This window comes from Sebastes fasciatus, chromosome 17 (genome assembly GCF_043250625.1).
Source record: "Sebastes fasciatus isolate fSebFas1 chromosome 17, fSebFas1.pri, whole genome shotgun sequence".
Classification (NCBI taxonomy): domain Eukaryota; kingdom Metazoa; phylum Chordata; class Actinopteri; order Perciformes; family Sebastidae; genus Sebastes; species Sebastes fasciatus.
Window position 1 is genome coordinate 17,296,753 of NC_133811.1, and position 14,126 is coordinate 17,310,878.

General features: G+C 41.6%; 1 protein-coding gene across 9 annotated transcripts in view; it reads left to right on the plus strand.

The window, feature by feature from the left end:
* kcnq4 (potassium voltage-gated channel subfamily Q member 4) overlaps window positions 1–14,126 on the plus strand; it is a 52,733-nt gene that overhangs the window by 23,627 nt on the left and 14,980 nt on the right. For 8 of the 9 annotated variants that reach the window (XM_074613819.1, XM_074613817.1, XM_074613822.1 and 5 more), the window contains exons 2-8: window positions 10,169–10,259; window positions 11,237–11,363; window positions 11,507–11,682; window positions 12,333–12,458; window positions 13,571–13,681; window positions 13,795–13,890; window positions 13,975–14,063. In XM_074613819.1, the coding sequence (XP_074469920.1) occupies window positions 10,169–10,259; window positions 11,237–11,363; window positions 11,507–11,682; window positions 12,333–12,458; window positions 13,571–13,681; window positions 13,795–13,890; window positions 13,975–14,063 (816 nt within the window). Of the gene's footprint in view, window positions 1–10,168; window positions 10,260–10,435; window positions 10,574–11,236; window positions 11,364–11,506; window positions 11,683–12,332; window positions 12,459–13,570; window positions 13,682–13,794; window positions 13,891–13,974; window positions 14,064–14,126 lie in introns of those variants that run through there. The other variant, XM_074613825.1, reaches the window with a different exon arrangement.

Sequence of the window (14,126 nt, forward strand, 5' to 3'; positions counted from 1 at the left end):
TTAGACACATTCATCCTTCCTCTGTGGTTATACTTTTATTTCACTCCATTTACTGGTGATATATGTGACCAGACTGGACATACTTCCTCAGTCGCTAACCATCTGTACCACATACTGTAGGGTATGTGTTGATTGGAGGGTATGTGTGTCAATAAACTATGAAATGCTGCTTAATTATGATGGATAAATCAGTTTGTTTAATGAGAAGAGGGCTTTATATTACCCATGATGCAGATATAAAAGATTAAGTATACAGAGGAGGCACAGTAATATCTGCAATAGCAGGTCAAAGCAATCCTTGTCATTTTTGAGGCTGTAGTTTTGTACTTTTGTACGAGATGACATTACTGTGTATTGCACAGATATTATTATTGTGCACACCATCACGAATTATGTTCCTCTGCCCTGCAAATACGTATTTATAGCTCCTGTCGTGTTGAGTCTCCTCGTCGTTTTTCTCAAAACAAGTGAAAGATCATTTCTCTAGTTTGCAATGCACATGCACGTCAGCTTTTCTTGCAACATTTGTAATACTTGTGGACTGATGTGCTGCATTCCAAGATAATTGTTACTTGTTTCAAGAAGTAAAACCGCTATCAGAGCTGTAACTGCCAATGAGGACGCCAAGGTCACGTCCTCGGTATTTTCTCTGTGTACTCGAGAGTACAGCCTGACCCATACGGTATTTTTGAGGCAGATATTTAGGAGTTTAAAACATACAAGATACATACTGCACAAACTATGTAAAGATGTTGCTGTTTCTAAATTACCTCAAACCTAATTTGTCATTCCTGTACTGCACTGTCATATTTACACCAATACTGAAATATCTGTAAGCTCATATCATCAGATATATCGGCCTGGCAGATTTATCGGTCTCGCTCTACTCTACAGTGAACATTGCATTAGATTTTTACCAAAATGTATATGAAAATGATCTTAAGTCCTGCTAGTTGGTCATTTTTCTGAGCATTGTGCAAAACAATGCTGGTTAAAGGAACAGTGTGTAACATTTTGGGGGATCTATTAACTGAAATGTAATATAATATTCAGAACTATGTTTTCATTAGCGTATAATCACCCGAAACTAAGAATCGTTGTGTTTTTGTTAGCTTAGAATGAGCCCTTCATATCTACATAGGGAGCGGACAAACCAAACACTGGCTCTAAAGAGAGACTTTCACGTTTTTACGTTACCTGAAGGCCACCGTAGTTCTCCCACACGCTTGTGTAACTGCCATAACGTGAGCCAAAGAGTGCAAAACTGTGCTACCGCCAGCCGCCGTCTGACTTCCGTTGCTCCTAAAGTAGTGTTATTATGGTAAGGATGGCCTCTGAGTGATGTAAACGGCGTTACCACGGTTTTTGCACTCATTACTACAGTCTTGGAAAGGGAGGAGTGAGCGGAGGGGTATTCAGTTGGTTGCAATCTGCAACCAAACCACTAGATGTCGCCAAATCCTACACACTGTACCTTTAAGTGTTCAGTTTGCGTAAAATGAACTACAAGGTGACATTCAACGGCGTCTTAAGGCAAAAGTACTGCCTGTTCCTGTTACCTGTACTCTGATCTCTCTTCAGGAGTCTTTGTAGTCTCAACGCAGTGAAACCTACAAATGGGGATATGGGTGCACTCTTTCATTCATGGTGTCAAAAGATGAAGGAGGTAATTGTGTGGAGTGAAAAAAGAGAAATTCAAACCTCGCCTTATTTTCACATCTCCACTCACCTGGTCAGTTGTTGTGTTAGACGGGTGTGCTTGTCGGATTATTGGTTTCAGAAAGTTACAAAAGCTACGGGACGCAGCTTTCAGGATTTCTGTTTCTGTTTGAGATAGACTGTCCACCAGCAGGTGTACCCTCCCTTTTACCCAGTGCATGCTGGGATTCATGCTAATGATTCTGATTGTTAAAGTTTCTGATGGATATCTTTTCATCAAGCTTGTGGACTGGAGTTGGGAACAACTGTCCCACCTGATCACGTATAAAATGCATATTTTATACTGTTGTTTACAAATATTCTGCTGGAGGTGGAGAGGTGGTGTTTAAGATGCTGACTGCAGTGGGAAAAAAAGTGAAATAATTTTCACTGGTTTCTTGAATAACATGTTTTTAAGACGCTAGAGTTAAGAAAATTGCTTGTTAAGTCGGATATTTAATCCAGTTTAACCAAGAGAATGAACTTTAACAAGTGATCAAGTGTTTTCTGTCCTGCTTGTGGTGTAATTATTCCAAAAATGATTGCGTTTGGAATAATGCCTTGAAAGTATAAAATGCTGGAAACACCCAGACCCCAAAGAAACCATATTGTTATTGGAAATGTCACTTGGAATTCATGGATTGTTTTTGCGTAATTAAGCCTCATTCTTTGGAAAAGAGTCACTGAAATGTTTCTTTATATTGGTTGAAGGCACCGATAAATCACTGAAATCTTCACAGCTGGTTAAAAGACTCCAGGAACTTTATTTTGCAGCGCTGCAGCCTTTAATCCATTTTGTGTGTGTGATACTTCAATATCACAGTGTGCAGGAGTCAGGAACAAACATTCAGCGAAAGGGAGAAACCTCCTGTTTTACCTGGCGTTTTATGCAACTAAAAGATTAGTTTTGATAAATCGAAAAGCAGGGAACAAAGGACTCAATTATGATGTGATGTAACATTGGCGGAGTGAGACTGCTGGCACTGTGTGTGTGTGTGTGTGTGTGTGTGTGTCGATGGCGGATATTTCATAGCTGCTGTGACTGGGAGTGACATTCTCCAGCAAGGAAAATGTATCAGTCTAATTGGCACCCTGTTTGAAATGCATCATCTGTAGACAGACAATGGAACAGCATGGCAGTCTGTGGCTCTTTGGTGAGCGTGTGAATGTGTGAGATCGTCTGACGGAGCAGCAGTAGTAGCGTAGAGCGTGTGGCACCTCCGTGGCGTGTGAAGAGTCTGTGTATGCAATAAAGCAAGTTATTTGTGCAGAAGTGTCCGCTGGTGGCGTTTGTGATGCAAACTGCCAAGGCTGCACCTTTGTGACACAACGCTGTTTCTCTCAGTTATGTAAATAATTGATCTGGTCACGTAATATTGAAGGTTGTGGAATTCAGAGGAAAACAAACACATTCCTCTCGTTTTTACTCTCTCATGTCAGGTTATCCCCCCCCACACTCTCTCTCTTCCTGCGCCAGTACTAGAGCCTCTGAATCGCTCACTCAGCTTCTTTCCTCGTGAAAAAGCACTTTTCATCTCATATTTGTTTGTGTGTTGGGTTTTTGTTCCCGCCTCGAAAAGTTTGCTGTCCCAGAAAAAGAAGAAGGAGGAGGAAGAGGAGGAGGAAGAGGAAGAGGAGGGGGGTGACTAACGGGCCGGGAGGCCGGCCTGTTCTGAGCTGTGCTGCGATGTGCTCTGCAGCCTACCTGCGCACAATTTGCCTGCAGTCGCTATTTAAGGAGAGAGAAATGCTATTAATATCTTTCTACTGTTTCCACCTTTCTCCTCTCTTTCTCCTCTCCCTCCCTCCTCTCTCTCTGCTCACGACACGTTCACTCCTCCTCTTCCTCACTCTCCGCTAACTCACCTCTTTCCTCCGCTCCAGGCCGAGCTCCCTCTCTTTAGTGCTTGTTCGTTAGCTGCTGTTATCACTGTGTTAGGGAGGTGTGTATGTGTGTGTGTAAACACAGCAAAAGTGTGAAGTGCTGCATTTCCAAAGTGACATTTGACATGAAGATTTATAGATGTGTCTTTCAGCCTCTGCTATAAATAAATCTCAGGTTCTAATTGAGCTTTTTTGGTTGGTTTGTTTAAGCAGGTCTATGTGTTTACCTGTGTACGTCCTTGTGGAAGGTGTCACTGCAGGTGTGTGTTCAATGATTGGACCGTTCTCTTTTTGTTTGCGTGTTTGTGCAACTGCAGCGTGTGCACAGTCTGCGGGTCAATTCCTGAAAGCCGAAAGTCGTCGGAGCCTCATTGATCAGGGCTGGCGCCGCACATACACGTGCACTTTCACGTACATGTACAGGTAGAGTGACATGACCCCGGGGCCTTCTCACTTTATGTCTGACTTCATCCCTCACCTGCTCTTTCTTTTCCCTTTTTCTCCATCTGTCTTCACATCTTTCCACCTCAGTTTCATCTGTTCCTCTCAGTCTTCTTCGTCACCCTCCCCTCTTCTTCCGCCTCCTCTGTTGGGTGTAACTGATAGCTGCTTTATCATCCAGCACTGATTGAATCAAAAGGTGCACTCTCCCACAGTCCAGCTCCACTTCCCTCTGCCTGGCAGATAAACACACCCTGTGTAATGCAGCAACACACAATGTCATACACGTTTATTAGCACTGGTTATGCCTATTTATCTCACTCAAATATTTTCACAGTCAAAGTAATGTGAGATCTCCCTTTTCACTTAGCTATGCTTACAGGAAAACAGCAGTAAAAGCACCCGGCCTTGAGCTTCCTCTAAAAGCAATCTGGTTGCCCGGTAGGCTGCTGTACATTTATTTGTTGTTGACCAGTCGCCCAGCGGCCCTCTGGAGCTTCACCGGCCGCCAGCCAAATTACACTTTATACATACAGAGGCTTGTGGTGTAACAGTGATCGGTTAGAGTTTCAGGGGGAAGATACTGTACTGTGTAGGGTTATGTACACTCTTTCTTTCTTTCTTTCTTTCTTTCTTTCTTTCTTTCTTTCTTTCTTTTGCTCGTTCGTTTATTCGTTCTTTCTTTCTTTCATTCATTCTTTCATTCTTTCATTCTTTCATTCTTTGTCTTTTCTGTGTTCGTTCTTACGTTCTATCTTTCTTTTGTTCTTTCATTCATTCAGTCTTTCTTTCGTTCATTCTTTCGTCTATCTTCTTTCTTTCTTTCTTTCTCTCTTTCATTTGTTCTTTCTTTCATTCGTTCGTTCTTTCCTTCATTCTTTTGTATATCTTCTTTCTTTCTTTCTTTCTTTCTATGTCTCACTGTGCTTGCATTTTTTCCTGATCCTCCACAGTGTCCATGAGACAAATTACACTCGGCCGGCTTCTGGAGAAAAGTCAGATATATTCAGTGTGCGTATAGCAGAGCATGCATTATTCTTTCTAAAAGTTCTGGAGCAATTACTAATGCGGACAGCCTTACAGTAAACCTCTTGAGCGGCTGACTTTAGTAGATTATTTTATTCGTTATATCATGACGGCCTTTTTGATTTGCTCTATGACATGCGGTGACATATGGCATCTATACATTAACGTGTCCATATATAATGCGTATAATGAGACAGGCTTTTACTTCACTTTATCCTCCCTTCACCCCAGGTTGGGTCACATGTTCAGGCCAGTTGTACCAGATGAAACACTATATCCTGTGTTGAATATGCGGTGCTGAGGCATTGTGATCTTTACCTCTAAACAGATATTCACTGATTTCTTTTATCGTCTTGGCCATGAGAGCAATATTTATGCTGATATTTGCGTTCTCTCGTCTCTAAATCCTAAATTGGGAATCCTTTCCAGATGTCTTTATTGAAATATTTCAATACGAAGATATTTTGTTGAGGCACGTCAGTAAAGATTCAGGGCTGAGCAGATTTTTTTCCGATGTCCCCGTGAGACCAACCCTGCTGATTTGGTGGATTTCGACTGATGCTTTGCTTTTAATTGACATTTCCCTGAAAGGAGGGAAGGATGATGTACTGGGGTGAAAGTGTGCCCTCAGCAGAAATGTGACTCCCTCTCCACATGCATAGGGCATTGGCCTAAATGTCTCCTCATCAGTATTTATTAATACATTTGTTTATTTGTACATGTATTAATTAATTGGGAACAACAAAGTAGATACAAGCTGAGGCGTCGTGATGGCGGGCGTTCCCAGGTCACTGAACTCCAATCAGTATGAGGAGCTTCAGCTGGTGATCAAAGAGGATAACATAAGATGGATTTCCATTCATAAATGGAAAGACCCAAAATGAACACTGTAAGTGGACTACTTGATTATTATAAGCAAATTATTTAAACAGCATTTGTATAGGAATGATTAGTGTCCCAAGCGTTTTGATTCACATAAACAGTTCATCACTGTAACCATGATCTCTATAAGCGGTTTCCACTGTATTTCGTTTACTCTAACCACAATCCGTAGCCTATATCAGGGGATTCAACATTCACCGCCTCGTCCCAAGCCTCTTTTTTTTAATCGTTGTCATTCCTGTGGAAACACTTCGGAAAAGTGTTCCTTTTCTGCCTTCCATCTCAGACACAATTTTTCTTTAAGGGCCATGCTTCTCTCTTTTACAAACAACTTCATCGCTTTCTCCATGATAAACCTCTAAGCACAAGTATTTCCACATGGCAAGGCAGCTTTATTTGTATAGCACATTTCAACAACAGGGCAATTCAAAGTGCTTTACAGAAACATTCAAGAACATTGCGACAAAATGCAAAAGAACATTAAGAAATAATTAAAAACATTAAAACATTAAGGATTAGAAAATATATGGCAGTATGCTGAATACAAATAGCGAGCACGCACCTTTCAATTTAGAATGATTCTGATTCACTAACATACGCACAGTGGTAAGAACAAAATTGGCCGGTGCAAACGTGTCATGAATCTGACGGTAATTTTGTGTGGGCACTTACTTTGTGCGCAGAGTAAGAACATTTCTACGCACACATTAGTGAATGAGACGCATTGTCACTTTAAACAACACAGGATTCTGACATGTGCTTGGTTGGAGGACTTCAACATAGCTGGTGGTGTTTTGCAGCCACATGTGAGTTTGGCAGATGTTGTGACTTGAGGCCTGCCTGTGGCTTGTGGTCTGAATGAGATGAGGTTTAAAGGGTTTGTTACACGACACCCAGCAGAATTCTACATTGTCATCATGCAAATTGGCTGCATAAACAGATATGATGACCCTTGTTGGCAGTAACTCATTGTGGTATTTTGGAGTTAGTGTATGTACGCGATAGTGTTACATTCAGGCGAATGCAGAGTTGCTTTCACAACTTATTTTTACGGGAATGTTGCGTCTGCATTTTGTAAAAGCCAAGCTGTCGATCCGGCTATCTGTGCTGTGACTTGTTTCCTGTCATAAAGCACAAGTCAATGAAAGAAACCACCTGAGATGCTGCCCCAACTAATCTCCTCCTTATGGAAATACACACAGCGCTTTGAGTTAATTCAGGGGAAAAAGACAGACACTTTAGTCAGCACATTACTCAGTTGATGAATGACCAAAAGGCATTGTTTGCAGAGAGTTATCTGAGTGCGTTTTTTCAAACTAACTCCGCCGTGGCTGAAGCACAAACTCTCCTCTGTGCATGCATCACTGGGCTGAGAAATACACAGTAGTAATTTGGGGGTGTCTGTTTATTCACGCTTGGTGTACGGTGTCTTTCTAGCTGTCTAAGGTCTACTTTGTCTTTCTATTTGTAGTGTCACCATCTGGAAACTGCGGCCAGCCAGGCAGACGAAACAAAAACAGTCGGAGAAGTTGCTCATTCACTAACTCCTCGAACGTGTGATGACAAAACAGTGTTTTTGTACGCAGTTTAAGATGAAGACGGCAAAATTCAGGCTTTTCAGACTGTATGAATCACAGATGTATCAAATATCTGATTCTAATTAGACATCTCTCTTATTCTCCCTTTGTCATTATGATGAGAGCAAAGGAGGAAGTCAGGTGACGTAGTATAAAGTCTGCGTAGGAAGGAGGTTGGGGTGGATGCAAGTAAGTCTATCTGCAGTGGTCATGTCTAGAAGGTAACACAGTTACAATGTCTAACCTTAACAGTTGGTTAAGGTTAGACATTGACCTTGAATAGTTAAGGTTAGGATAGGTCGTCGGGCAGCGAGTCTCACAAGAGTTTTTTGCAAGTTTTTGCGTGTTTTTTGCAATTTGAGGGTTACCTTCTAGACACAACGATCTGCAGGTGCACAGTACTACAGGATACACCTACTACGTGATACGCCAAAATGAAATGGTCGCAGTTTGGTTAGGTTTAGGTGCCAAAACTACTTGGTTAGGTTTAGGAAAAGATCATGGTTTGGGTTGAAATAAGTAAATTAAAACGTATGTAAGTTAACCTATGTTGTGTGCGTGATGTAAGTTAAGACATATGTGACGTACGTGGTGCAAGTTAAGTGCGTTACGTAAATTAACTTATATACATAAGTTAAAATAACTCAACGTTGACATTTGGTTTCACACAGGAGATGACCAGCGGCCTCTTAAGTCAAAGTCTAGTGTTTGTTTGACTCATCCATTCTTGGGGAAGGGTCTATCTGCAGTCTGGCAGGCTACACAACGCACCCACTTCTTTACTTTATTACACGACATCCCCTCTGAGATAACTTCTGGGATTAATGTATTATTTGAACCCAAACTATGATCTTTTCCTAGTTTTATTGCCTAAACCTAACCAAACTTTGCCCGTTTCACAACGTTCACAAGTATCAAACTGCGATCATTACGTTTAGGTATGAGGACGTGTTGATCTCCTGTCATCGGTAGGGGCGCTAATATTTAAGAAACGCTCCTGTGGGTCGTATTAGTGGGTTGGAACAAACAACCTAAGTGGTCCACTTATTGTGTTGATCGCATTACTAATCGGAGAGAAAGGGCACCATTGTGTGAGACCACGAGAATTGGTTTAGCGTCCAACAAATGTTCTCTAACTTCGGGCTCTGACATCTCGACCAGCTGGAGCAGCAGCTGCCACCTGGCTAATCCTGCCTCGCTGTTTGCTGTTCACATGGCACAGAGGACGGGCTGGCAGTGCTGCTGTGTGTCACTTCTCTCTCTCTCTCTCTCTGCTCTTGTTGTTTTACCTAACATTTTGTCATACAATAATACCCTGATCACATTGTTTTTTGTTCTCAGGTATCTCTTGATCTTAATGAGACTGCCTGATTAAAAACCACAAAACACCATGAAAAAAGGAGAGCAAATAAAATAAAAATAAACATAAAATAATATGAATGATAGACAGATAATGAAAATACAACATGTGCGTTATGTCCACCTCTCTGCCGTCTGGTAATACTGTACCTTCTTTTGATCTAGCTGACGACAGTTCCTCCGAAACATCTAACAATAACTTTTTCCACTGTTTAAGTGGGACAGAGTGTGGCGGTTGCCACATAAGTGCCAACATTTTTCTTTTCAGCAGCACACTATTCCCAACATAAATGTTTTTACTTTGAAGTTAAGCTTAATTCATCATCCTGAGTTTATACCTGAGGTAGTTTGTAACCTGCTCCTAAAAAGATTTGCCCACAAGGGAACTCTCATGTCTCCTCTAAAAGAGGAATTCACATCGTGGATTTAACAGCTGTGCGTGAGAGTTGCACTATGAACTAGACATGTATGTGATAATAGTTCTGGCAATTTAAAGAGATGTTGACAAGTGTGTTCCTGGACAGAAACAAAACGTATGTGCTCGTCTCTCTCTCGTCTTGAACCTGAGTTAATGACGGAGATTGTCTAATGGAGACTTCTCTCTTCTCCTGTGGTATCGTGGAACAGAAGATGAAGTGTTTATACTAACATGAGAGCACCTCGAACATATGACACTATTTAACGGAATTTATGATGTGTTTTATTTCTGGAGTAGTTCTCAAACTGAAGTGGCCATTACTTTTGCGGGACAGTCATTTTTGTCCCAGTAGAGCTGTAGGGTCCCAGTCATCTTGTGAAAGAAGTACCAGTCATCTTACAGTACACTATTCTACTGATCATTTTAACAGACATGCTGCTTAACACGTTCACTGACAAAAGCAAATTACTTCAGTACATCTATAGATCCCACCTTTAGTTGGTATGAAACCAAATACAGTATATACAGTATATGTTCAGCTTCAACTACTCTGTATTTGTACTGTCATTTGTTATATACTGTACATTCATTTGCGTAAAACAACTAAACTTGGTTTCATTGTTTTGATTCTTGTGCCTCTGACTATGTATGACTTGGCGTGCTGGGCTTGTATTACGTTATGGATCAACAAATCTTTTCCTGGTTATGTGCAATTTAGTTTTTCTCTGTTGGTTAATCACTCAGGAGAGTGAACAAAGCATATTTTAATGAGATTTATTTAGTCTTTCCTCTGAAGGGATTAGTGACACCCAGGAGTGCTCTTATTTCTGATGTGTGTATTTTGAAATGTGTTCATTGACCTGTGTGTGATTCTGTGTTTCAGTTTCCTACTGGTGTTCAGCTGCTTGGTGTTGTCTGTGTTCTCCACCATCCCCGACCACCAGAAGTTCGCCAACCAAAGCCTCTTCATCCTGGTGAGACCTCTCCCCTCGCTCTCCGCTCTCCTTCGCTACACAAACACACACACACACACACACACACACACACACAGACACATACACATATGACTACATCAGCATTCATACGCTGTCCTTTCATACAGGCCATCTCGCTGCATCCGTATGTTCTTTGGTACGTGTTGCTTTGTTTGCTGGTGGAGGCACAGACAGCCATGTAAGCAGGCGGGAGGATTCAGGTGTTGTTGACTGCGCAGGAAATCACAGACATGATCCACTAATCCTAATAGCTATCCCATAATCCCTCTGTGCTCCAGCTGCTATAGTGGAAGGTAATGGACACTCGCTTTCTCCTTCTTAACCTGACTCGTCCTCTTTCAGCCCCCCTCTCTCTTGCTACCTTACTTGGTATTTAATGGTCAGTCTCTTGACTTTCACATTCCCTCTGTTAGTGGACTTTACTTAGACGAAAATTGGCTTTAATGACAGATTTGATGCACCTTAAACTGCTCGTACAGTCCAGAAACTTTTTCATTTAATCTTTTATAAAATAAAAAAAATAAAAAAATGTAAATGTTGTTGCTTTGTAACATTTTAGCCTTTATTTTATCGCCTCGCTAGAAGCAGAAGTTTGCCCTTTAAAGTCAGCTCTCAGTGGATAAAGAGAATTGCCCAACTTCGCTATTCAACACACATGACGTACTGTGCACTTTTTTAACTTTTCATGCTGCCATATTCACATTGATGTTTGCTTCATAATCACCAATATGATGCTTTAAATAAGATTAATAACGTGGATGTATTGTTTAAGGGGACACTTTTCTTTTGAGAAACTGATGCACACGCTAAACAACTGATACATACACACAAAAAAAGGTTCTTGGGTAGGTGGGAGCATTTGTTTGGGTGATCTGTCAAACATTACGTCATTTGACAGCTGCATGTCACTGACCTGTGTGTGTGTGTGTGTGTGTGTGTGTGTGTGTGGTTTGTAGGAGTTTGTGATGATCGTGGTGTTTGGGTTGGAGTACTTCACCAGGGTCTGGGCTGCTGGCTGTTGCTGCAGATACCGCGGATGGAAGGGACGGCTGAGATTTGCCAGGAAGCCCTTCTGTGTCATAGGTTAGTGCGTGTGTGTGTAAACAGTACACAAACCCACGTCAAAGTCCTGTGTGTGTTCATGTGAAAGTTGTGAACTCTTAACACCTCATAATGACTCGCCTTCACCTCTTCTCTCTGTGTTTCCTCTCTGAACATCTTCACAGACTTCATAGTATTTGTGGCATCCCTGGCGGTGATAGCAGCTGGGACGCAGGGCAACATCTTCGCCACGTCAGCCCTGCGCAGCATGCGCTTCCTGCAGATCTTGCGTATGGTTCGTATGGACCGACGGGGAGGCACCTGGAAACTACTGGGCTCAGTGGTTTACGCTCACAGCAAGGTGGGAATGACAGCCTGCTAAATATAGTACTCCATTTTACACATGCTCTACTACAAAAACACACTTTCTGTGTTTTATATGACCTACATTTATAGACACTGGTTACTTGTGCAGACATTGAAATTGAAACGTATACTAATGCATGGTAGCCACATACTGTGCAGCTTCATGGATTATTATAAGAGCAGGAAGTTATTAAAAGGCCGGCGATGATGGTCAGGATGGTTACTAATGGGATAAATAATTGAATAACTCTCTGTGTTGAGGAATATGTGGTGAGTCTGCTGATGACCAGCTGCTACTTGATTACACTCACTGTCCTCAAACACCAAACTCCCCTTTAGCTGCTCATGTTTGGGGCAATTAGTTGTTAGTTTTTGTGCTGACCTAAACACCTGACACCCACCGGGTCGGCTGCAGAACGCGGTTAGACCGACGCTGGTGATGATGATGAATTGAAGCATCAGCTGTCGGAGCAGAACTGTGCAGCCAAGTCAAAAGTGGACGCCAAATGTGATGATGACGGGAATTTAGCCAATAATGATGATAGTGATACGGTAATGACAGCAAGGGATTATGATGGTGGAGATGCTGTTGCTGCTGCTGCTGACAGGTGTGATTGATTCCTCCTCTCTGTCTCTCTCCGTCAGGAATTGATTACCGCCTGGTACATAGGCTTCCTGGTCCTGATCTTTGCCTCCTTCCTCGTCTACCTGGCAGAGAAAGACATCAACTCAGACTTCAACACCTATGCTGACTCCCTCTGGTGGGGGACTGTGAGTACTACGTGATATACCCAGGATCTCTGTGGCTGAAGAAGTAATAGCTTACTTTTGTCTGATAAGAAACAAGAGGGCGACAGACAATACACACATAAAGAGGCATATAATAAGCATAAGACATCTGGAAATGGTGCAACCAAACAATAACAATTTAGATCACAAGTAGATTATAGTCTTTGATAACTGTATTAGTTATGATGTCCACTCAGAGATATGGCCAGGCGTCAACAGTAGAGTGTTGTTCAGTCTTGTTGTTAAGCTCTCCAGATTGATTTCATATTAAAGGTGCTATTGATAACATTGATGAGACTAGATGTCTTATTCTCATTTACTTCACAACAAGTCGTTGCCAGGCACTTACCGTCAATCTCAGACATTTATCTGTTTTTTCCACACTAACTGACGACCCAGAGATACCACATGATACCAACAGCGTTTTACTATTGGCTCACAAGCCTTGGTAGAAGTGGGAACCAAACGTCAAATATCTTCCACAGAGATAAACAAAACATCCCTTTCGGACTCGCCACAATTTTTAAATGATTAATTCACAATTATATTATATTTTGAAAAGCCAAACTTTTATTCAGCACCTTTCTAATGGCTCTGTGGATGTATTTTTTAAGTATTCGTCATATAAAAATGTTATCAATAAGACCTTTAATATTTATGTGATTGCATATAAATATCAGCAGTAATCTAGGATGATAAGATTGTTTTCTCTATTTTTTAAGGTTATTTTTCGGGCATTTTGTCCTTTATGTAGCGATACAGACAGAGATTAAGATTGTTTTCTGAGCCGAAAAAAAACAACTTTTTTCACCATTTTCACACATTTTATAGACCAAACAACTAATTGATTAGGCGAGAAAATAATTGACAGATTAATAGACAATGGAAACAATCGTTAGTTGCACCGTAAGATCAGCAAATAGAAATTTACAGTATCATGGTTTTAAAAATAATCGACCCTTGGACACTCTCAAAACGTGATGAAATATTCCCGTATAATTAAAATGACACAAATCACAGGTGTAAATCAGTTGTAGTTTCATACCAAATACAAACAGACGTATCATATTTTGTGTGTCTTTTCACCCACCCAGATTACTTTAACAACGATTGGCTACGGTGATAAAACCCCTCGTACTTGGCAAGGACGGCTCCTAGCTGCCGGCTTTGCACTTCTGGGAGTCTCCTTCTTTGCCCTGCCTGCCGTAAGTCGTCTGTGTATTCACATCTATATATATTTACTCATAACCCTGTCAGTGGCTCTTCTCAGCCTGGTCAGCGTTGCACCCCTGACTTTAATTTGACCTCTGACCCTCAGGGAATTCTGGGGTCAGGCTTTGCCTTGAAGGTTCAAGAGCAGCACCGACAGAAGCACTTTGAGAAGAGGAGGATGCCTGCTGCCAACCTGATACAGGTAATAGAGTCATTTAATGATACATTCACACACAAGTGGAGAGAAGATGGTGTTAACTTCTGTGTTATTTGTGTCTTTCTTTAGGCTGCATGGCGTCTTTACTCTACAGATGCCAAACACTCGTATCTGACAGCTACATGGTACTTCTATGACAGCATGTTGCCGTCGTTCAGGTGAGCTGCTCCCATCAGTCTAGATGCTCAGCGTTTCATTCAACCACCAGACATCTGTGGTTG